This window comes from Scyliorhinus torazame, chromosome 18 (assembly GCF_047496885.1).
Source record: "Scyliorhinus torazame isolate Kashiwa2021f chromosome 18, sScyTor2.1, whole genome shotgun sequence".
NCBI classification, from domain to species: Eukaryota; Metazoa; Chordata; class Chondrichthyes; order Carcharhiniformes; family Scyliorhinidae; genus Scyliorhinus; species Scyliorhinus torazame.
In genome coordinates, this window is record NC_092724.1 from 142,042,696 (window position 1) to 142,067,787 (window position 25,092).

A 25,092-nucleotide genomic window follows, 5' to 3' on the forward strand; every position below is an offset into this window, starting at 1 on the left:
ATCGGCATCATTTTTAAAAAAGGGGAAACTTCCGATCTTCCATTTGTGTATCAATTTCGCAAGATTCTAAATATAAAATCACCCAATCACCCAAGTGTCACGTGAGGTTCTTCCAGCGTTACCCTACCTTCATGGTGAGTGAATTGGAGGGGAACCTCGAGGTGGTGGTGTTCCCAGATATCTGCTGCTCTTGTTCTTCTAAATGGTTGTGGGTTTGCAAGGTGCTGCCTGAGGAACCTTGGCGACTTACTACAGTGTATCTTGTAGGTGGTACACACGGCTGCCATTGTTTGTCGGTGGTGGAGGAATTGAATGGTTATGGAAGGGGTATCCACGGGCTGCTTTGTCATGAGCTTCTTGTGTGTTGTTGGATCTGCCCTCATCGGGGCAAGTGGAGAGTATTCCTGAATTGTGCTTTGTAGATGGTGGGCAGGCTTTGGAGAGTAAGGAGGTGAGTTACTCGCCTCAGGATTTCTAGCCTTTGACCTGTTTCTACAGCTACAGTAATTATCATAGAATCCCTACAGTGCAAAAGGAGGCCATTCTGCCCATCAAGTCTTGTACCAACCCTCTAAAGGAGTAACCTACCTAGGCCCAACTCCATAACCTCACCCAACCTTTTGGATACTTAACAGGCAATTTAGCATGGCCAATCCACCTAACCTGCACATCCTTTGACTGTTGGAGGAATCTGGAGCATCCGGAAAAATCCCACGTGGCACAGGGAGAAAGTGTAAACTCCACACAGTCATCCAAGGTTGGAATCGAACCTGGGTCCCTGACACGGAGGCAGCAGTGCTAACCACTGTTCCACCCAACAAGTGACCAGTCCAATTCAGTTTCTGATCATTGGTAACCCCCAGGATCTTGCTGGTCGGAGAATTCAGTTATGGTAATGCCATTGAATGTTAAGGGATAGTTAGATTCAGCACCTGTCTGTCCAAGCCTGAATGTGATACGACATGTGGGCATGGACTGCTTCAGTTTCTGAGACGCTGTGAATGATCGTAAACACTGCAATCATCAGTGAAAATCCCTCATTTATGATATGTTCGAGGGAAGATCAGTGATGAAGTAGCTGAATCAGTATCCTGGTTCGACCCAGAACACTGGTCGAAGGAACTCCAACATTAATGCCTTGGGGCTGAGATAATTGGCCTCTAACAACCACAACCCTTTACCTTTGTGTTAGCTGTGGTTCTAAACAGTGGACAGTTCTCCTGATTCTCATTAAATTCATCTTTGCTGGGGCTCCTTGATGTCAGTCAGTCAGATTCTGCCAGGTCGAGGGCAATCGCCCTCTCCTCACCTCTGGAATTCAGTTATTTTATCCATGTTTCGACCAAGACTATAATGAGGTCAGGAGATGAGTGGTCCTGGTAGAACCCAAACTGAGCACAGGTGAACGGGATGCTAAATGCCGTTTTATAGCACTGTTGCTGACATCATTATGGGGCAATAATTGGTTGGATTGGATTTATCCTGCTTTTTGTGAACAGGGCATATTGGGGAAAGTCTCCACATTGTCAGACAGATGCCAGGCGTTGTAGCTGTACTGGAACAGCTTGGCTAAGGGCATGGCGGGTTCTGGAGCCTAAGTCTTCAGTATTACAATCAGACTTTTGTCAAGGCCCATAGCATTTATTGTATCCATTGCTTTTAGCCATTTCTTGATATCACAGGCTATGCACAATATTGTCTGAAGATTAACATCTGTGAAGATGGGGACCAAGCGGAGTCTGTTATTGATCATGCACTTGGCACCACTGGCTGAAAATGGTTACAAATGTTTAAGTCTTGCCTTGTGTGCTGATGTGCTGGAGTTTTCAAAATTCTTTCAAATGGACGTATTAGTGAGAGGCAGCACGGTTTTGTGAAGGGGAGGTCGTGTCTCACTAACTTGATAGAGTTTTTCGAGGAGGTCACTAAGATGATTGATGCAGGTAGGGCAGTAGATGTTGTCTATATGGACTTCAGTAAGGCCTTTGACAAGGTCCCTCATGGTAGACTAGTACAAAAGGTGAAGTCACACGGGATCAGGGGTGAACTGGCAAGGTGGATACAGAACTGGCTAGGCCATAGAAGGCAGAGGGTAGCAATGGAGGGATGCTTTTCTAATTGGAGGGCTGTGACCAGTGGTGTTCCACAGGGATCAGTGCTGGGACTTTTGCTCTTTGTAGTATATATAAATGATTTGGAGGAAAATGTAACTGGTCTGATTAGTAAGTTTGCAGACGACACAAAGGTTGGTGGAATTGCGGATAGCGATGAGGACTGTCTGAGGATACAGCAGGATTTAGATTGTCTGGAGACTTGGGCGGAGAGATGGCAGATGGAGTTTAATCCGGACAAATGTGAGGTAATGCATTTTGGAAGGGCTAATGCAGGTAGGGAATATACAGTGAATGGTAGAACCCTCAAGAGTACTGAAAGTCAAAGAGATCTAGGAGTACAGGTCCACAGGTCATTGAAAGGGGCAACACAGGTGGAGAAGGTAGTCAAGAAGGCATACGGCATGCTTGCCTTCATTGGCCGGGGCATTGAGTATAAGAATTGGCAGGTCATGTTGCAGCTGTATAGAACCTTAGTTAGGCCACACTTGGAGTATAGTGTTCAATTCTGGTCGCCACACTACCAGAAGGATGTGGAGGCTTTAGAGAGGGTGCAGAAGAGATTTACCAGAATGTTGCCTGGTATGGAGGGCATAAGCTATGAGGAGCGATTGAATAAACTCGGTTTGTTCTCACTGGAACGAAGGAGGTTGAGGGGCGACCTGATAGAGGTATACAAAATTATGAGGGGCATAGACAGAGTGGATAGTCAGAGGCTTTTCCCCAGGGTAGAGGGGTCAATTACAGGGGGCATAGGTTTAAGGTGAGAGGGGCAAGGTTTAGAGTAGATGTACGAGGCAAGTTTTTTACGCAGAGGGTAGTGGGTGCCTGGAACTCACTACCGGAGGAGGTAGTGGAAGCAGGGACGATAGGGACATTTAAGGGGAATAAGAAAAGTGATAGGCAGAGAAACCAAGGGGCCAGGTTCAAACCCGGCCACAGTGGAAAAGATAGGAGCTGGACGAGTAATGCTAAAAAGAGGAGCTTAATGCGCGGAGCAGTCACAATAAAGCAGATGAACTAGCCACACAAATAGATGTAAACAGGTATGATATAAATCAGGATTACGGAGACATGGTTTTATAAAAAAAAAAAAAATTTTGATTCAAATGTTCACAAAATATCAACAACAAAATACAGAAAGAAAAGAACAACTCCCCCCCCCCCCGCCCATATACATAAATAATAAATTAACAGTCTTCATCATCACAAAGGCAAAAATACACACCCACTCAAGAAAAACGAACCAACCCCCCCCCCCCCCCCCCAGGTTGCTGCCGCTGCTGACCATCTTCTAACATTCTGCCAGGAAGTCTAGGAACGGTTGCCACCGCCTGAAGAACCCTTGTACCGATCCCCTTAAGGCGGATTTCACCCTCTCCAATTTAATAAACCCCGCCATATCGCTGATCCAGGATTCCACACTTGGGGGCCTCGCATCTTTCCACTGAAGAAGTATCCTTCGCCGGGCTACCAGGGACGCAAAGGCCAGAATACCGGCCTCTTTCGCCTCCTGCACTCCCGGCTCCTCTGCCACCCCAAATATTGCGAGCCCCCAGCCCGGCTTGACCCTGGAACCTACCACCCTCCACACCGTCCCTGCTACACCCTTCCAAAAGTCCTCCAGCGCTGGGCAGGCCCAGAACATGTGGGTGTGATTTGCTGGGCTCCCTGAGCACCTAACACACCTGTCCTCGCTCCCAAAGAACCGGCTTATCCTTGCCCCGGTCATGTGAGCCCTATGCAGCACCTTAAATTGTATGAGGCTGAGCCTCGCGCAAGAGGAGGAAGAGTTCACCCTCCCCAGGGCATCCGCCCACATCTCCTTGTCAATCTCCTCACCCAACTCTTCCTCCCACTTACCCTTTAGCTCCCCCACCGAGGCTTCCTCCTCATCCTACATCACCTGATACGTTGCCGAGATCCTTCCCTCTCCAACCCACACCCCCGACAGCACCCTGTCCTGGACCCCGCGTGGCGGCAACAGTGGGAACTCCACCACCTGCCGCCGAACAAACACCCTTACCTGCATATATCTGAAGGTGTTCCCCGGGGGGAGCCCAAACATCTCCTCCAGCTCACCCAGGCTCGTGAACTTCCCGTCCACAAACAGGTCCCCCATCCTTCTAATACCTACCCTGTGCCAGCTCAGAAACCCTCTGTCCATCCTCCCCGGGACAAACCGGTGGTTCCCCCGAATCGGGGACCACACCGAGGCCCCCACCTCCCCCGTGACGCCTCCATTGTCCCCAAATTTGGAGGGTAGCCGCCACCATCGGGCTTGTGGTGTACCTCGTTTGAGGAAGCAGCAGCGGCGCCGTCACCAGCGCCCCCAGGCTCGTGCCCACACAGGACGCCATCTCCATGCCACCTCATCCCCCACTTACGCACCATTGCCACGTTGGCGGCCCAATAATACCCACAGAGGTTAGGCAGCGCCAACCCCCCCCCCCCCCAACCCTGCACCGCTCCAGGAACACCCTTCTCACCCTCAGGGTCTTCTGCACCCACAAAAACATCATAAGGCTCCTGTGAACCCGCCTGAAGAAGGCCCAAGGGATCAGGATGGGGAGGCATTGGAACAGGAACAAAAACCTCTGGAGCACAGTCATTTTAACTGACTGCACTCTACCCGCCAGGGAGAGTGGCAGCACGTCCCACCTCTTAAACGCCTCCTCCATCTGCTCCACCAGCCTCGTGAAGTTAAGCTTATGTAGGGCCCCCCAGCTCCTAGCCACCTGGACCCCCAGGTACCTGAAACTCCTCTCCGCCTTTTTTAGCGTGTGCTCACCAATCTCCCTCTCCTAGTCCCCCGGGTGCACTATGAACAATTCGCTCTTCCCCATATTAAGCTTGTACCCGGAAAAATCTCAAAAATCTCCCCAATACCCCTCTAGTTTTGGACAGGACCAAAACATATGAACATGATTAGTGGCCCCCAACCCTCCCATCCCACCACCGCCACCACCATTCACAAACATCCTCCACCCCCTCAAAGGCAGCTCATCCTCACCCTTGAGGTGCGCTCTATACACCAACTTCAACTGTATCTGCCCTAACCTCGCACACAAAGTTGACGTATTCACCCTCCGGAGCGCCTCACACCATGACCTTTAATCAATATCCTCCCCCAACTCTTACTCCCAGTTTGCCTTAATCCTCTCTAGCGATACCTTATCTTCCCCCAGAATCACCCCACATATCGCCGACATTCCCGTCATCAATCTTTCTTCCAACAGTGTGGGAGCTGGCGCCATCGGAAAGCTCTGTACCTCTTTCCTCGCAAAATTTCGGACCCAAAACATCTCCACCCTGCCCCAACCCATATTTTTCCCCCAGCTCCTCCAACTTTGCAAAACTGCCTCCCAGAAACAAATCCTTTAATACCCTAACTCTCCTCTCCTCCCATCTTTTAAAATTCCCATCCCACCTTCCTGGCTCGAATCTATGATTCCCTCGAATGGGCATTTCCCTTGACCCCACCCACAACCTAAAGTGCTGGCGCAATTGCCTCCAGATCTTCAGCATCACCACTACCACTGGACTCCCTGAATATTTCACCCCGGGCATGGCGAGCGGTGCTGTTGCCAATGCCCTCAACCCTGACCCCCTGCATATCCCCTCCAACCCATACCCCCTCCAATCTAACCCACTGGGAGTCACCCCCTCTAACCCAGCCCCCCTCATTCTCAGCATTTGCCTCCCAGTAATACAATAAATTTGGGAGACCCAACCCCCGCTGACTGTCACCCTCTCTGCAACAGCACCTTCTTAATCCTAGCCGCATTTTCTCCCCCCCCCCCCCCCCCCAAATGAACGAGGTAATCATCTTTTCTACTCCCTTAAAAAATGCCTTTGATAAAAAGATCGGCAGGCATTGAAAAATGACAAAAAACGCAGCAAGTCATCTTAATTGCCTGCATCCGACCTGCCAGCGACACAAGACAATCCCATCTTGTCAAATCTGCTTTCACCCTCCCCACCAAACTGATAGTTATATCTATGGAGCTCCCCCACCCCCCTCAATCTCATGCCACCTGCACCCCATGGTATGTAAAATGGGTTACCGCCCGACCGAATGGCAGTAGCTTCATGATTATTAACAAAACATTTTATCCCATTTTTATTAATTAATTTGAACGCAAGTTACCATGACTTGAACGCCTGCTTCCATAGCATAGCCCAGTTTGACATTCAAGATCGGGTCTTCTTTGTAGACATCAGCTGGCCAGAGCTAATGGTGCAGCCGTGGGGACATTTTTCCCCTGATTTCTGATGGAGATTGAGCTTTAAAGTAAGTTACCCTCAGGAGATCAAAAATAGCATCCACGTTGGGGTCAATGGCACATGGTCCACAGAAGCAGCAAGCTTAATGGACAAAATGGCCATTTCTCATTCAATATTGTTTATGCCCCTGAAGTCTTTTGCTCTCCTGAGTTACAAATTTTTTTAAATTCAACAATTAATGGGAGAACATTTTCCTATAAATACCTCCACTTCAGTGGTTTTCAGAGTGGGGGTCATGACATGTAAAAACATGGGTTGCCAAAATTGATTTCACAAAGATTTCTTGATATTTCTTCTCCGGGTAATTGAAATACATGGGCCGGGATTCTCCAATCCCGCGGCCAAGTTCTGACGCCGGTGTGCAAAGCGGCGCCAACGGTCCTCGATCATCAGGTATACTCCCCTTCCTAAGGGGCTAGGTCGGTGCCGGAGTGGTCCCCGCAGCTCCAGCTGGCGCGTCATGGCCAGCATGATTCCGCGCATGCGCGTGGGTTCCCGACTCCGTGCCGGCCCCCGGGAATCGCCCGGGGGGGGGCTGCTTTCAACGGCCCATGACCGGCGGGGCAGCGATCCCGCGGGACCCGAGAATCGGCGAGCCGGCGCCAGGGTGGCGTGACGTGATTCTCTGACCCGGCGCAGGGTCGGAGAATCCGGCCATATTCTCTCTGCGGTACACAGTATGACCACGTGAGGCAATAAACAGGTCAGCGCGCCCTGCAATTGGCGCCAATGTTCCCTTTCTTTTAAAAAAAATGTTTTATTCTCCTTTTTCACATTCATCATATTTACAACAACAAATAATTAACAATAACAAATACAATGGCAATCCCCTAGCCAACAATCCCCTTTTCCCACCCACCCTCAAACTGCTCCCAACATTTTGAATACAAAACACCAATGAAAAATCATTAATTTATACATTCCAAACCCCCCCCACCCCAATGTTTGATGTCAGCCTATTCATGAAAATGCATTATGAACAAGGCCCATGAATTGTAAAACCCTTCCATCCTGCCCCTCAACTCCAACTTTACTTTCGCTCGTGTTAGGAACTCCAGCAGGTCACAACCAGGGCGGAGAAGTCGACCTCCACCCCAACAGAATCTGGCCTCGGGCAATCAGCACGGCGAAGGCCAAGACATCTGCCTCCACACCCACTTCCAACACTGGCCGATCCGATGCCCCAAATATGGCTTCTTGGGGACCCGGTTCGAGTCTCACATGCACCACCCTTGAGATTGCCGTAACAAACCTCCCTCCAATACCCTTTCAGTTTTGGGCAGGACCAAAATATATGATGATTTGCAAAACCCCCCCCCACTTCAAAAAGTCAGCTCATCCTCGCCCTCGAGTTGCACCCTATACACCACCTTCAACTGTATCAGTCCCAACCTTGCGCATGAAGTTGCATTCACCCTCTGTAGCACCTCACATCACAACCCCTCCCCCAACTCTTCGCCTTAATCCCATCCAGTAATACCTCACCTTCCCCCAGAATAACCCCATAAATCACCAAAACTATCCCTTTCTCCAATCACCCTGCTGTCAATATCTCTTCCGTGTGGGGGCCAGTGCAATCGGAAAGCTCTGTACCTCCTGCCTGGCAAAAAACTTTGGACCTGCATATATCTAAACAACTCCCCCTGTCCCAACCCATATTTCTCCCCCAGCTCCTCCAACTTAATTTTTGTTCCCTTTCGAGTAAGGTGATTCACACATTTTTTATGCTACAGCTGCAATGACGAGCTGTATATAACCCATGGATCATTTTGCCATCTGAATCTGCCATAAAGAATGTTAGCTGCTCCACCACGTCCACAACAAGATAGAGCAGCACTAATGGTAGGTCTGAACAGAATGCCTGGGCTTCTGGTGAATAGCCTGCAATCTATTGGGTCGGGTGGGTGAAACATAAGTGGATCGCCTGAAAAAAGTTGGAAAGCCGTTGCTCTAGATAATTATGAATAACTTATTTTCTCCCTCAATGTCTGTGGCTCTGCATCCAGGTCTGATGCTGAATGCACAGGTCAATTCTTACTGACATCTTTCTAGCTACTATAAAATGCCAGGTAATGTTAGTTTAATCAGGAAACGAAAAACTAAAGCAAGGCACATGTTAGAACCCTGCCAAGAGTCAATCCCATCAGGCAGCCCAACATCAACAGCCCGCTATCGAGGAAGCATCTCTGGAAAAAGGTTCACATCATTGCACAAAATGGCATAAAAATCATTATCCGGCAGCTTTTTCTTTACTAGTGATAACATAATTTAGATTGAACAATAAGAAAGCAGGCTCTCCATTTAGGACTGTTTATTTAAAAAAATTACAGTTTTATTGTAATACGATTGACAACAAATAAAGTGCAACAACAGAAGGGTTGTTCTATACTAATGTCACATCAATTGTATGCGTTTTCATCTTCCAGTAATGAGAGAGGATTTCTTGATTCTGTAACATGAAATGCCATTATGTAAAGTTCTGTTGGGACGCCAGAGATACAAGGATAATCTGCCGTGTAAGTGTAACACAGCACATGTGCGACAATCACATGACCACTGACACACAAGTAGAGAGCAACCCAGGTGTTAAATTTACAACCACATGTTTGAACCTCACTTTTTTCTTTACATGTTTAAAAGTGGAGGCTGATGTTGCTGGAAAGCTGAACAATTTTTCTTGTTTACATTACATAACATTGCAAAACATCAAGAATATTCGAAAGGTGGCATAAGACAGTGTTCAGGATTTTAAAAAAAAACTATTATAAGCAAGTCCAAGCCCTGTGCCCACATCTGTCAATTTTCTTTTTCAATTTTGACCCTGAAAAGCCATCGCTGGGCTTAATTCACTCAGATGCAAGCATGAGTTTAGAACTGCAGAATGTTTAAAATTTTCAAACAGAACAAAAGCTCAGATTCAGATAAAAACAGCAGCATCTCTTAACAAAATACACATTCTCGGAATCTGTCACTTAATCTGATGCTGCCACTCAATCCACCCACCAACTCTCAGTCAGGACACGACCATTGAATCCACTACCTTTATTTCAGATTTCCAGTATTTGCAGTATTTTAGCTTTTGTTTTACCATTTAATCCATTCATTCTCTTTCAGGATACTAACACTCAATTCGCTCATTAACTGTCAGGATACAAACACAATCTATTTTACAACTAAAAAAATACCCGTTTTTATACATGTCTTCACATGGTTTTGGTGTTAAAACTAATTTAAGTTGTATTAAAAACAAGCCACAATACTCCGTGTTGTCTTAAGGCTGGTAGATTGATCCCAAAACACTTTTTTTAAAAAAAAAACATTTGTGATTTAGAACAAAGGAGGTCTTGTTGAATAGTGGGTAGCGACCCTATCTCTAGCCCAGAAGTTCTAGGTTCAAGTCCATTTCAGGACTTGTATGGTCACAAAAGGTACGTTTATAACGTGGCCAAACAGGTTGATTATCAGATGGTAAATCCTTCTGCTACATCTAACAGCAGATGGTAAGTGAGTGAGTTTTCTGCTCAGCCATACCGCAGAAGACAATAGCAAACCTCTGCAGTACTTTGCCAAGCATATTCAAAGAAAATCCAATAGGAGTCCAACGTCCCTAACCATGCATGGTACCTGAAGAAGGTGCATGAGGATTTTGAATAGCATGGAAGAGGCTAGAAGTTCCTTTGGGAACAAACTCAGTTAATGACATGGTCTCCAGACAATGACACAGTTGGACTCTATCACATACCGGTCAGTCTTTTTGCATGCATGCGAAGCAACTGAAGTTTCGGAATTCTTGTCTTTCCCTTAAAGAGCCCGTCTTTCACATTTAGAACTATGGTCCAGTATCAGCAAATTGCATAACTGGAACATTTGCACAAGGATTATAGCCATTCCCCTCCGTTCCATAGGACGTTATCTACATTAATATTCTTTAAAACCTTTGCTAATTAATAGGTGGAGCTCACGTTACAGTATGCCTAATGCATATAGTTTACAGCCAGATGGCATATTTGGGTACATTGGGAAACGGAGTAGAAAAAAAACTATGGATTATATTCAGGTCGGGCAGACTCCCTGATAAGTAGTAATTAAACATGTAGATAACGGCGAGATTGTTTCAGGATCAATCCATCGGTAGCCTAGCTTGCAGTCGTACAATGAACTGGAAAACAATATATTAGAGGCTTCCAACAATGAGCAAGAGTAGTAAATCTAGAAAAGCAACCAATCATTAGAAAAATCCCTGTTCACAAGAGGTGGTTTTGAAAATTCTTCAAGTAGTCCAAATACGCAATATAAGTAAACAAAAGACATAAAAATGGCATTGTAAATTGAATAGTTCCTAGTGCAAAATATAGTCAAAAGCTTTATTTTCTTCTGTGGTTTCTCTAACTTTTTCAAAATGTAAGTTAAACCTTTCAGAGCACCACCAGAGCTGGACAAGCTCACTGCTTTATCAGCTTTGATGCCATTACTGAAGATGGAAAGTGGCTGTTCGGCAGACAAAATTGAAATTTAAAAATTTCACTGAATTTTGGCACAAACAAATACTTGCAAAAGCTATTTTAGTACACAACTACCACTTCTGCATTTAATCTCAAGGTTTGATGTCACTGGAACTTTCTTTGCATTTTCATACGAATCATTCGGCCGATTTAACAGGAAGTCACAAAACCAGTTTGGTGACAGGCTTTTCAAATTATCTGCGTTATCAAAGAAAAAGTTACAGAAAGTGATCTAGAATATCCACTTGGTCCACATTGGTTCTTGGGCATAGGTTTAATGGTGTACATTAGAAAATTATTGAGAGATTCACTGGCTACAGACTTGTCTCCACTACTTTCCATTGGGCTTTGAAGGGAGATCATTTTCAACATCATAATGAATGGAAAACTGGCAATAACTGCCTGTTCTCTTGTCTTGTATTCCATTGCAGGAAACCAGGAGCAGGATGCAATAACCAGCAATAAAAGCATACCCAAAGGCGGCGCGGTGGCGCAGTGGTTAGCATTGCTGCCTCACGGAGCCGAGGTCCCAGGTTCAATCCCGGCCCCAGGTTTTCACATTCTCCCAGTGTCTGCGTGGGTATCACCCCCCAACCCAAAAGATGTGTAGGGTAGGTGGATTGGCCACACTAAATTGCCCCTGAATTGGAAAAAAAATAATTGGTACTCTAAATTTATTTGTTAAAAAATAAAGGCATACCCAGAGTGTGTACTTTGAAACTAAACTTCCTTAAATAGATGGTGAAAGATTAACTTTTTTAACCAGATACTTTGCTTCACTCTCCATACAGCAATAAGGGGTGCATCGGGAAGATTTTTTTTTTTACTGGTAGTAAGTGGATCCAAATCGTATTTAGTTGCCTGCCAATGCCTTTATGACAAAATCCTTCCCCTCGCCCTGATTTAAGCCATGAAAGGGACATGTTTGCTGTAGCTCATACAAAGCATTTATTGGCCAAATTTCAAGTGTCACATGATTTTAAATCAGCCCACAAAGTTTAAAACGTTTGAAATTTGGTGGTCCAATTTACACTGTGGTACCCGGAGAACACACACTAACATGCTAGCTCAAATCACAAGCCAGTAGGGAACAGGATGGTGTTCTGGACCAACCTAATATGCAAAATAGAACTCCTAGTCATGCAGCCAGCACAGCCTAATGAATCCGAATCAAGCAGTATTGGCATCAGGCTTTGCAGAAATCTGCCACTGGCTCTGCTCCTTCCCCAAGGTTACGGGGATTACAAGGGAAAGGAAGGAAAATTTAAAATTAGAAAATGTAAACAATGACAATCGGCATTCCCAGTTTAGATTTTCTTCTTTCTTCTACCTTTTGCACAACCTTTTCCATACCAACCTCCGGAGACAGCGGAACCAACACCTCCTGGACTGTCCTTGCTTAGAAGTTTGCGACTATGACTGTCTTCTTCACCTGGTCTCAGCTGAGTAGCGAGGCTGAAAATAGGATCTTTGGACCTTAATGAGAATCAGGCATCACAGTAAAAGTCATTGAGATATTATTTTTTCATAGCATTTTCATAGAATTTACAGTGTGGAAGGAGGCCATACAGCCCATCGAGTCTGCACGGCCCTTGGAACGAGCACCCTATCCAATCCCATACCTCCACCCAATCCAATTCCATACCTCCACCCTATCCTCACACCTCCGCCATATCCCCGTAACCCCACCTAGACTTTTTTGGACACTTACGGGCAATTTAGCAGAGCCAATCCACCTAACCTGCGCATCTTTGAACTGTGGGAGGAAACTGGAGCAGCCGGGAGGAAACCCATGCAGACACGGGGAGAACGTGCAGGCTCTGCTGAGACAGTGACCCAAGCCGGGAATCGAACCTGGGACCCTGGAGCGGCGAAGCAACTGTGTTAACCACTGTGCTACCGTGCTGCCCACTTAATCTTAATGGATAAACATTTTGTAATCTATTGTCAATAAGTATAATTCACCAACAAATGCCAAAAAAATAAAATGCTGGAAATATTCAGCAAAAAAGCCACCTGTTCTGACAAAGTTCAACTGGTAAAGATAGGGTGGTAAATGTTTCCCCAGGCTGTGCTGTTACTCTGTGAGAGCATGGGAAACATGTGCATGTCTCGCTCACTCAGTCTCAGGATTCCCACTTGCCCCCACATACCAACACATAACTGCAACCACTCAGTGGGGTGAGTGAGAGAACATCAAGAGATTGCAAGTGAGGCAAACAAACAGATCCTGTCCCTCTCACTCTAATGTTGATCTTTATTGATTATTTTGAGTTGTGTTGGAAAATGGAAGGTGGAATATGGCCGGAGTTGGAGGGACATGGTGTTGTAAAGCTGGAGGTCAAAGATTGGAAACGGCAACACCATAAATAGATAAAGTTCAGAATACATCAGACAGCCAATAGCACAGATTTTGTGGGTGGAAGATTTTCATAGAATTTATTTTCATAGAATTTACAGTACAGGAGGCCATTCAGCCCATCGAGTCTGCACCGGCTCTTGGAAAGAGCGCCCTACCCAAGGTCCACACCTCCACCCTATCCCCATAACCCAGTAACCCCACCCAACCCAGTAACCCTACCCAACACTAAGGGCAATTTTGGACACTAACGGCAATTTATCATGGCCAATCCACCTAACCTGCACATCTTTGGACTGTGGGAGGAAACCGGAGCACCCGGAGGAAACCCACGCACACACGGGGAGGATGTGCAGACTCCGCACAGACAGTGACCCAAGCCGGAATCGAACCTAGGACCCTGGAGCTGTGAAGCAATTGTGCTATCCACAATGCTACTGTGCTGCCCTTTTATAAGGAGCAAGAAGTTAAAGGAGGACTGGAGGGCAGGAGAGAAGCAGCTAAATTAAATTCTTGGGATGTGGGCATCGCTGGCTGTTGCCCATCCATAATTGCACTTTGAGTGACTTGCTAGGCCATTTCAGAGGGCATTTAAGAGTCAACCACATTGCCGTAGATCTTGAGTCACATGGAGTAAGGACGGCAAATTGCCTTCCTTAAAGGACGTTAATGAACCAGATGAGTTATCAATAATAATTTTCATGGTCATCATTCGACATTTTAATTCAAATTTCACCATCTGTCAAGAACATTGTCCTGGGCCTCCCGTTTACTTGTTCAGTGACAATACCACTACGGCACCTATACCTGTCATAGTGTGGAATGTCAAGGTGAAGTTCTTCCAATAGCAGTTGCATGACATCATCACATTTTGCATGGATCTTCAGTGTAGCTACAAAATCCTTTGGTGTCCACTGCAGAGGATAAGGAGGAAGCAACAAATTACAATTTACACTGATTCACTGGCTTTAAAATCGAAAAACATCCCAAGATGGTGCAAAGTTGTTGGGCAGTATAAGCCAGGAAAGAGGTCTTGGGAGACACCAGATGGTGCTGTTTCGTGGAGCAAGACAGAGAATTTAGAATGGAGTTTTGGATCAGAGGGTGGGATTGGCAGGGCGAGGGATAGCTACAGGTTCTGTCACCAAAGATAGAATAGAAGGTGAGGTGAATGCACATTGGACCAGAGTTGGAAGAATGGAGAGTGCAGACTTTAGCATAGGATCGGAGATTTCAAAACTGAAATGAGCAGGACCCTGGACCGATGTGAAAACTTTGAAACTGGCCCACTGAGAGATAATGGAGATTGACAGGTAGCTTTTCAGCTGGTCAGGGTGCAAGTGCTGGAGTTCAGATGACTGGAGTTCATGTAGGTTGGAGCACAGGAAGCCGATATTAAAGCTGTTCAAGAAGTCTGATAGTGCCAAAGGCATTATTAAGAGTTGTGTGCCTTGAAATTCACCTCAGAATATAGCAGGGCAGCAAAGTTACATATCATGCAATTTTTCCCAAATGGGCATTGAAAATAGGAGATGGAGCAGGGGATTAAAAACAAAATACTGCGGATTCTGGAAATCTGAAATCAAACAGAAAATGGTGGAAAAACCCAGCAGATTTGGCAGCGTCTGTGGAGAGAGAAACAGAGTTAACGCTTTGCATCCATATGACTCTTCTTCAGATCTGAATGAAATACTAGAGATGATGCTGTTAGCACAACTGGGTCCACCAATTTGTTTGTGATAATAGCATTAAATGTAATCAACAAAATGAAACTTGCAGGTGTAAAAACAAACAGGATTGGATTCAGACATTAATATAGTCTATTGCTTAAAGCTACTATGCTTAACCTACAAAAACGATGATTAATCACAAAGCCTACTTTATCCTTTCAACCAGGGAATTTTGCTTTGTTACCTCAACACAATAATAATAATAATCTTTATTAGTGTCACAAGTAGGCTTACATTAAGTGAAAATCACCGAGTCACCACATTCCGACACCTGTTCGGGTACACGGAGGGAGAATTCAGAATGTCCAATTCACCTAACAAGTACGCCTTTTGGGACTTGTGGGAAGAAATCGGAGCACCCGGAGCAAACCCACGCAGGCACGGGGAGAACGTGCAAACTCCGCACAGACAGTGACCCAAGCCGGGAATCGAACCCGGGTCCCTGGCACTGTGAAGCAGCAGTGCTAACCACTGTGCTACCGCGCCGCCAATACAAGCCACCTCAAGGGTCCTCAAGAGGAAGTTAGACTCACCATGTATGAAAGTCAAAATTTTAATTCATCGAAGCCGATATAGTTGATTTTTTAACCCATTGATAAAATAAATGTACCAAAGAAATCATTTATTGCTGATAGATTTCATTTCACGTATAACTGGATTCCAGGTTCCTGGGTCTTGAGGCTCATTTACAATTTCAACTATAGCAGTGGGAATATAACCAGTCTTGAAGCATAAAGCAATTGTCACATCAGCATGTTTTTGAAAAGCCAAGCTTGGAAATCTTTTTTCAGTAAAACAAAAGCCTCACTCAGCTTTGGTTTGCTACTGATTATACATAGGGAAATAAACCTGCTGTCCCTATCCAGTCCTATCTACAATGAGAGACAAGTCCCACACCAACGTAATAGACTCGTAAACTGCTTTATGCACTGACCCCCACATCACAAGAATGAATAAAGAAAAACCTGGTTCTTACCTGTAGGTTTACTATGTACAGCTTTGGCCTTTTGTGAGGTACCCTGCTCATGCACCAAAGACATGCATACTTTTTAAGAACCTGCAAGAAGGAAAGTGTTGTTTTAAATGAAAATAATTTGATGGAACTTGCTCACATTTTAATTCAAGAACTCAGGCAGAATAGGGAAAGGTCCTTGGTCTGGACAGGTTCCCAGTGGAGTTTTTGAAGAATTTTGGAGTGGAGCTGGGGCCTGTGCTGGTGAGGGTGTATAATGAGGCAAAGGAGAGGGGGGAAACCTACCTCCGACTTTATCGCAGGCTTCTATCTCCCTGATTCTTCAAAAGGATAAGGACCCGGGGCAGTGTGGGTCATACTGCCCAATATAGTTGTTGAATGTTGATGCCAAGCTATTGTGGATTGGGTGGGGTTGCTGTATAAGGTGCCAGTGGCAAGTGTGCGGATAAACTGAGTGAACTTGGGAGTACTTTGGGTAGCACTGTGCGACGAGACAGGGATGCCTGCTGCTTTTAGCCTTGGCATGGCACTTAGGGCATGGAGAGGGATTGAGCGGGCATAGGGTTTCGCTGTATGCAGAGATATTTTGGACCCGTTGGAACAGCATGGGGGGATTATGGGAGAATTTGCCTGGTTTTTGGGATACAAATTGAATATGGGAAAGAGTAAGGTGTTCCCAATCGATGCGAGGGGGACAGGAAAGGAGGTTAGGGGAGTTGCCAATTAGGGTGGTGGGGTCAAACTTTAGATACCTCGGTATCCAGTTGGCGCAGAGCTGGGCCCGGCTGCATAAGGTGGAACTTGGCTCAATTGGTAGAGGGAATGAAGGTGGATTTTAGGTGGGATGTTTTGCCGTTGTTGCTGGCTGGGCGAGTGCAGACAGTAAAAATGACAGTGCTGCCTAGGTTTCTGTTGTGTTTCAGAAACTCACTATCTTTGTCCCGAAGTCATTTTTGAGGAAAGTTAATGGGTTCATCTCGGGGTTTGTGTGGGCGGGGCAGGCCCTGCAGGTGCAGCGGGCTTTTCTGGAGAGGGAGCAAGGGAGGATGGCTGGCATTGCCGAATTTGATAAATTATTGCTGCAAACATTGCGATGGTGAGGAAATGGCCCATGGAGGACAGGTCGGTTTGGGGACGGGTGGAGGCAGCAACGTGTAAGGGGACGTGCTTGGGGGCTTTGTTATTGGCGCCTCTGCCGTTCTCGCCAGCCAGGTATTCAGTTCGTCCAGTGGTGGTGTCAGCTTTTGAGGGTATGGGGACATTGTAGGCAGCACTTAGGATATGTCGTTGTGGCCGTCTATTTTCGATAAACATAGGTTGTGCCGGCGAGACTGGATGTGAGGTTCCGAGGTTGGCGTCAGGCGGAGATTGAGTAATTCAGGAATTGTTTATAGGGGGCAAATTTGCAGGACTGGAGGAGTTGGGAGGAATTGAGTTGCCCAAAGGGAATGGGTTTACGTTCCTGCAGATTCAGGATTTTGTGAAGAGAGAGGTGCTGTCTTTCCCAGGGTTGCTGCCTCCGGTGTTGCAAGATAAGCTGCTGTCGGAGGACAAAATAGGGGAGGGGAAGGTGTTGGATAATTACAAGGAAGTGATAGGAGTGAGAGGGTGCCCTGGTGGAGGATGTCAGGCGCAAATAGGAGGAGCAGTTGCGAGAGGTGGTGGGGGTGAGGGTGCGGAGGGTGAATGTATCCTCGTCATGTGCGAGGTTAAGCCTCATCGGGTTTAAAGGGCCCACATGACGGTGGCAAGCATGAGAAGTTTTTTTTGAGGGGGTGGAGGATAGGTGTGGAGAGAGAGAGAGAGAGAGAGAGAGAGAGAGAGTAAGAGAGACCAATGTATTGGCCTTTGCCTCCCTGACAGACCTCCAGAGACGGATCCTGCTATGTTGGAGGGACTCGGGAGTCGGTAGAAGGGTTCACTCGGAGGTGGAAACCGTTCATCGTTTTCTTCAAGGAGGATTGACTGGTCAGCATGGGGGGGGGGGACACACTTTCGGAAGGGGTAAGGCGGAACGTCATTGAGGGTCAGTGACAGAGGGGCTGGGGTTGGTGGATGGGTTGATGTAGGGTCATCTGATGCTCTTTGGTGGTTCTTTTGATATTTTGTATTCTATATTTTGTTGAAAAGCCTTGAATAAAAATATTTTTTTTAAAACTCAGTTTAATAGGATGGAGATGTGGGCTTAAGTAGGGTGCTCTTTCCAAGGGTCAGTGCAGGTTCAATGGACCGAATGGCCTCCTCCTGCACTGTAAATTCTATGATTCTAAGAATCATTCAAATTGGACGTAAATAGAAATAAGAAAATATTTACATAATGGAAGAGGCAGTTTCAACAACTAACGGGTCAGCAAGGCAAACTGGCAGAAACTGCCAAAATCCAAACATGCCCAACGAACATCCAATGTACTCGTTCTCCAAATGTTGAAACAGAGTAGCTTTGGATATTGGATCTGATATGTCGGATTGTGCTCATTGAAACAGTTTGGACACAAGACCACAAAGATGGTCAGTGTTCGAAAATGAAAGGTGGTATATGGTACTGTTCTCAGATTCTCCATCTGCATACTGTTGAAGCGAGGTGTTTCAATCTGCAACTAATCTGGAAGTGACTGCTGCCAAAAGGGAGGGAAAAAGGTGAAAAAGATTGTAATCCTTAGCAATGATATTGCCCACTTATAAGAGTGCAAAAAAAAATGATGAACATTTCAATATCAGGGAGCAGTAAATAAAAGGATTCTGTAGTCAGTAATGTTTCTGCACCAACACAAAATTAAGCTTTATATATAAAGTTTGTTTTCAATTTCTTGGGATACTATTACAACCATACAGAACATTGCTTCCTAGCCTTTAGATACAAGAATTGAGAGGTCCTGTTCTCAAACGATGAAATCATTTAACACCATTTTTAAAAGGTTAATAATTGTGAATTAAAAAGAGATTACTGTGGATTCCATGGTCCCGGATTCATAACGTATCTTTTATAGCCAGCTACACAAGAAATTGCTAGAAATTCTTAGTTACACAAAATTAACAAGCGGGTGTGGCATGACTGCTTCAAAAGCATCCAAAGTCCATTCAGTATCCGAAATGACAAAGGAAGTTTCTGGAAAACAATGCTTAACCTTTAAACTGGATCCCAGACAAATGATGACATCAGCTTTCCTGGCCGCCTCAGCTGCTGCTTTCCAGTTCAGTGGCTGCTCCAGTGTTCCCTTTTCCCCAAAGTGCACAATTGTGTCTCTCAGCTCACTGCCACACTTGTGGCACTTCCTTCCAGTATTGTGTCTGTGTAGCGATGTGCGTTCAGTGACATCAAACAGACGAACATATTCTCGGTTAGGAGAGCAATATGTGCAAACCTGTGAAAATCCACATCACCATAATGAAGTGAAATGCTGACAGTAATTTTTTTTTTTAAAGAAGTATTTTTATTCAAATTTTTACATATTTTCAACAACCCTTACAGAAAAAAAACAAAAAACACATAAATAAACATTTTACAACTACATCACGAATTCCCCCAAAATACAAACCCCCCCATTAAGCAGTAATAAACACAGTAGAAAACACAAAGTACATCCCCCCCACCTCTGGGATGCTGCTGACCATCTCCTGACACCCCGCAAGAAAGTCTAGGAACGGTTGCCACCGCCTGAAGAACCCTTGCACAGACCCTCTCAAGGCAAATTTTACCCTCTCCAATTTAATGAACCCTGCCATGTCGCTGATCCAGGCTTCCACGCTCGGGGGGCCTCGCATCTTTCCACTGTAGCAGAATCCTCCGCCGGGCTACCAGGGACGCAAAGGCCAGAATACCGGCCTCTTTCGCCTCCTGCACTGCCGGCTCGTCCGATACCCCAAATAATGCTAACCCCCAGCTCGGCTTAACCCGGGTGTTCACCACCTTAGACATTGTCCTCGCAATGCCCCTCCAGAACCCATCCAGCGCTCGGCACGCCCAGAACATATGGGTATGATTTGCTGGGCTCCCCGAGCACCTCCCACACCTGTCTTCCACCCCAAAGAAGCTGCTCAGCCTTGCCCCTGTCATACGCGCTCTGTGAAGAACCTTGCATTGTATCAGGCTAAGCATGGCACAAGAGGAAGAATTAACCCTACCCAGGGCGTCCGCCCGCGTACCCTCGTCTATCTCCTCCCCAAGCTCCTCCTCCAATTTACCCTTTAGCTCCTCCACCAAGGTCTCCTCCTCCTCCTGCATCTCCTGGTAGATCGCTGAGACCCTGCCGTCTCCAACCCACACTCCCGAGAGCATCCTATCCTGGATCCTGAGTGCTGGAAGCAGCGGGAACTCCCTCACCTACCGTCTTACAAACGCCCTTACCTGCATGTACCTGAAGGCATTTCCGGGGGGGGGGGGGGGGGGGGGGGGAGCCCAAATTATTCCTCCAGCGCCCCAAGGCTCGCAAACGTCCCATCTAAAAGCATGTTACCCATCCTTCTAATTCCTGCCCTGTGCCAGCTCAGGAACCCTCTATCCATTCTCCCCGGGACGAACCCATGGTTCTCCCGGATCGGGGACCAAACCGAAGCCTCTACCTCACCCGTGGCGCCTCCACTGCCCCCAAATTTTCAAAGACGCCGCCACCACCGGACCCGTGGTGTACCTAGTCGGCGGGAGCGGCAGCGGTGCTGTCACCAGCGCTCCCAGACTCGTGCCCACACAGGATGCCATCTCCAGCCTCTTCCACGCCGCCCCCTGCCCCTCCATTACCCACTTGCGTATCATTGGCAGCCCAGTAATACCCACACAGATTAGGCAACGCTAACCCTCCGCTGTCCCTACTCCGCTCCAGAAACACCCTTCTCACCCTCGGGGTCTTTTTCGCCCACACGAATCCCATGATGCTCCTACTGACCCGCTTAAAAAAAGGCCTTAGGAATCAGGATGGAGAGGCACTGGAATACAAAAAGGAACCTCGGGAGCACCGTAATTTTCACCGACGGCGCCCTACCCGCCAGGGAGAGTGGCAGCATATCCCACCTTTTAAACTCCTCCTCCATCTGCTCCACCAGTCGCATCAAATTGAGCTGTGTAGGGCCCCCCAGCTCCTGGCCATCCGGATCCCCAGGTACCGAAAACTCCTTTCTGCCCTCTTCAGTGGAAGCTTGTCTATCCCCCTTCCCTGGTCCCCTGGGTGTACCACAAAGAGCTCACTCTTCCCCACGTTGAGCTTAGACCCGGAAAAGTCCCCAAACTCCCTGAGGATCCGCATCACCTCAGGCATCCCCCCCACTGGGTCCGCCACATACAGCAACAGGTCATCGGTATACAACGAAACCCAGTGTTCCTCTCCCCTCTCCCCCCCCCCCCCGGCCCCGGACCAGCCCCCTCCAGTTCCTGGTCTCCCTTAGAGCCATAGCCAAAGGCTCAATTGCCAATGCAAATAGCAAGGGGGATAGGGGGCACCCCTGCCTCGTCCCCCGGTGCAGCCAAAAGTATTCCGACCTCCTCCGATTCGTGGCCACACCCGCCACCGGGGCTTCGTAAAGTAGCCTAACCCAACTAATGAACCCCTCCCCGAACCAAAACCTCCTCAACACTTCCCAGAGGTACCACCACTCCACCTTATCGAAGGCCTTCGCCGCGTCCATCGCCGCCACTATCTCCGCCTCCCCCTCCACTGCAGGCATCATGATTACGTTGACGAGCCTCCGCACATTGGCATTCAGCTCCCTTCCCTTATCAAAACCCGTCTGGTCCTCGTGAATCACCCCCGGTACACAGTCCTCAATTCTGGTAGCCAACACCTTCGCTAACAGCTTTGTGTCCACGTTGAGGAGAGAGATTGGCTTATACGACCCACACTGCAATGGGTCCTTGTCCCGCTTCAAGATCAGCGAGATCAGCGCTCTGGACATCGTCGGGGGTAGGGCCCCCCCTCCCTCGCCTCATTGAAAGTCCTCACTAATAGAGGGCCCAGCAGTTCCATGTTCTTCCGGTAAAATTCCACCGGGAACCCATCTGGCCCCAGTGCCTGCATACTCCCCAGCCCCTTAGTCAGCTCCTCCAGCCCTACCGGTGCCCCAAGCCCAGCCACCTGCTCCTCGTCCACCCTCGGGAACCTCAGCCGATCCAAAAATCATGCATTCCCCCCCCTCCTCCGTCGGGGGCTCAGACCTATACAGCCCCTCCTAAAAGTCTCTAAATACCCCATTTATTCCCACCGCACTCCGCACCATGTTCCCTCCTTTATCCACAACTCCCCCAATCTCCCTCGCTGCCTCCCGCTTCCGAAGCTGGTGTGCCAACATCCGGCTAGCCTTCTCCCCGTACTCATACACCGCCACTTGCGCTTTCCTCCACTGCACCTCTGCCTTCTTGGTGGTCAACAGATCGAACTCGGCCTGGATGCTTCGTCGCTCCTTGAGTAGTCCCTCCTTGGGGACCTCTGCATACTTCCTATCCACCCTTAAAATCTCCCCCACCAATTTCTCCCTCCCTCTCCTCTCCTTCTCGTCGTTGTGGGCCCTCGTGGAGATTAGCTCTCCCCTTATCACCGCCTCCCAGACCACCCCCACCTGCACCTCCCCATTATCGTTAGCCTCTAGATAGCTTTCAAAACACCCCCGGATCCGCCCGCTCACCACCTCATCCGCCAGCAAGCCCACATCCAGGCGCCACAGCAGGCGCTGGTCCCTCTCCTCCCCTAGCTCCACCCAATGCGAGACATGGTCTGAGATGGCTATGGCCGAATACTCCGTGCCCTCCACCTTCGGAATTAGTGCCCTGCTCATAACGAAGAAGTCTATCCGGGAGTAGGCTTTATGGACATGGGGAAAAAAAGAAAATTCCCTGGCCCCCGGCCTGGCAAACCTCCATGGGTCCACTCCTCCCATCTGGTCCATAAACCCCCTCAGCACCTTGGCCGCCGCCGGCTTCTTACCCGTCCTGGACCTCGAGCAGTCCAATGTTGGATCCAGTACCGTGTTGAAGTGTCCCCCCCACCCCCATTATCAAACTCCCTGCCTCCAGGTCTGGAATCCGGCCCAACATGCGCCGCATAAATCCGGCATCATTGCAATTCGAGGCATATACATTCACTAATACCACCCGCACTCCCTGCAGCTTATCACTCACCATCACATACCTACCTCCATTGCCTGCCACGATGGTCAGCGTCTCAAACGACATCCGCTTCCCCACCAAAATCGCCACCCCTCGATTCTTTGCGTCCAACCCAGAGTGGAAAACCTGCCCTACCCACCCCTTTCTCAGTCGAACCTGATCTGCCACCCTCAAATGAGTCTCCTGGAGCATAACCACATCTGCCTTCAGTCCTTTCAGGTGCACAAACACACGGGCCCTCTTGACCGGCCCGTTCAGGCCTCTCACATTCCAAGTTATCAGCCTGATCAGCTACCCCCGCCCCCCCCCCCCCCCCCCCCCCCGACCCCCGGCCCCGCCGATTAGCCATCCCCTTTTCGAGGCCAGCCACCCCCAGTGGCAGACCCCCGCCCCGACTCTCTCTCCGAGCTCCAGCTCACCTTTGGCCAATGCAGCAGCAACCCAGTTCCCCCCTCTCCCTCAGCTAGGTCCCCCCTCTCCCCCAGCTAGGTCCCTCCCTAGCTGCGTTGCTCCCCCCATAGCACTCCCATAAGTCAGCTGACTCCTGCTGACCCCGGCCACTCCATCGACCCCCCAGTGCGGTAGTCTCTCCCCACCTCCTGTCCCTTTTTGCCCATCTTAGGACACACTCCCTGTCCACCAAGCGGTGGAACCGCACCAATACCGCCCGCGGCGGCTCGTTAGACTTGGGCCTCCTTGCCAGGACTCGGTGGGCCCCATCCAACCCCAGGGGTATCGGGAAGGCACCCGCGCCCATCAAAGTGTTCAGCATCCTGACCACATATGCTCCAGTATCCGACCCCTCCACTCCCTCCGGGAGACCCAGAATCCGCAGATTCTTCCTCCTCGACCGATTCATCATGTCCTCAAACTTCTCCTGCCATTTCTTATGCAGCACCTCGTGCGCCTCCACCTTCACCTCCAGGCCTCTCGTCCTCATTCTCAGAGGCCTTCTGCCGCACCTCCCGGATCGCCGCCCCTTGGGCCTTCTTGGTCTCAACCAGCTTGTCGATCGAAACCTTCATCGGTTCCAGCAGCTCTGCTTTCAATTCCGTGAAGCAGCGCTTGAGAAACTCCTGCTGCTCTTGCGCCCACACTGCCTGGTCTCCACCCGCCGCTATCTTGGCTTTCCTCCCTTGCACTTTTCGCTGCACCAGAATTACTTTTTTCACCGCTCCAGTCCCGGTCCAATCCATACAGTGCCGGGGAAATCGTACTGTCACCTTCCCACACTGGGAACCATCGAACAAATGCCGCTGGGGCCCCTCAAAAGAGCCCAAAAGTCCGTTTCTGGCGGGAGCTGCCGAACGTGCGACTTAGCTCAGCGTAGCCGCAACCGGAAGCCCCATGCTGACAGTAATTAACCATTAGATGTACTGACATCAGGGGGGGAAAGAAACAATTTTATTGGAGAGATCATTTCAACATTACAGGACACTAGCACTCTTAAAACAACCCGGTCACTAATTTAGAGAAGGACTGATAGTTCTGTGTAAACTTTAGTGTGGGAAGGTACCTGAACTCACTTGGTAACTGCTCACAATAATAATAATCTTTATTAGTGTCACAAGTAGACTTGCGCTAACACTGAAATGAAGTTACTGTGGAAATCCCCTAGTCTTTACACTATGGCACCTTTTCAGGTATACAGAGGGAGAATTCAGAATGTCCAATTCACCTAACAAGCATGTCTTTCGGGACTTGAGGGGAAACCGGAGCACCCGGAGGAAACCCATGAAGATACAGGGAGGAAGTGCAGACTCCACACAGATCGTGACCCAAGGCGGGAATCAAACCCGGGTCCCTGGCGCTATGAAGCAACAGTGTTACCATGCCGCTGACAGCGGCAGGGCAGAAATCAAGAGCTCACCACATGTGATTCCATCATTTCACAGTGCAATGTGTTGAAACATTATCTCTTTGGTCAATAAAACTACTATAGTTATAATGTTTTTGTTATTGTAGCTTTTTACTTTACAGTCAAAGACGAGTGTAATTCTAGTACATAGAATTTCCAGCACAGTAACAGGCTTTCAGTCC

The 25,092-nt window shown here is 48.1% G+C and overlaps 1 protein-coding gene and 1 long non-coding RNA gene across 3 annotated transcripts in view; one reads left to right on the forward strand and one right to left on the reverse strand.

Moving 5' to 3' along the window:
* On the forward strand, positions 1 to 25,000 carry LOC140395575 (uncharacterized). The gene is made up of 2 exons (XR_011936238.1): positions 1 to 134; positions 24,696 to 25,000. It is a non-coding gene; the product is annotated as an uncharacterized lncRNA (long non-coding RNA).
* Positions 8,695 to 25,092, reverse strand: part of sirt7 (sirtuin 7) — a 41,485-nt gene continuing 25,087 nt past the window's right edge. The window contains exons 7-11 of one of the 2 annotated variants that reach the window (XM_072483524.1): positions 19,088 to 19,324; positions 15,966 to 16,046; positions 14,067 to 14,173; positions 12,258 to 12,376; positions 8,695 to 8,847 (exon numbers count right to left, since the gene is read on the reverse strand). In XM_072483524.1, the coding sequence (XP_072339625.1) occupies positions 8,798 to 8,847; positions 12,258 to 12,376; positions 14,067 to 14,173; positions 15,966 to 16,046; positions 19,088 to 19,324 (594 nt within the window). In that variant the 3' untranslated portion in view covers positions 8,695 to 8,797. Of the gene's footprint in view, positions 12,377 to 14,066; positions 14,174 to 15,965; positions 16,047 to 19,087; positions 19,325 to 25,092 lie in introns of both variants that reach the window. The other variant, XM_072483525.1, reaches the window with a different exon arrangement.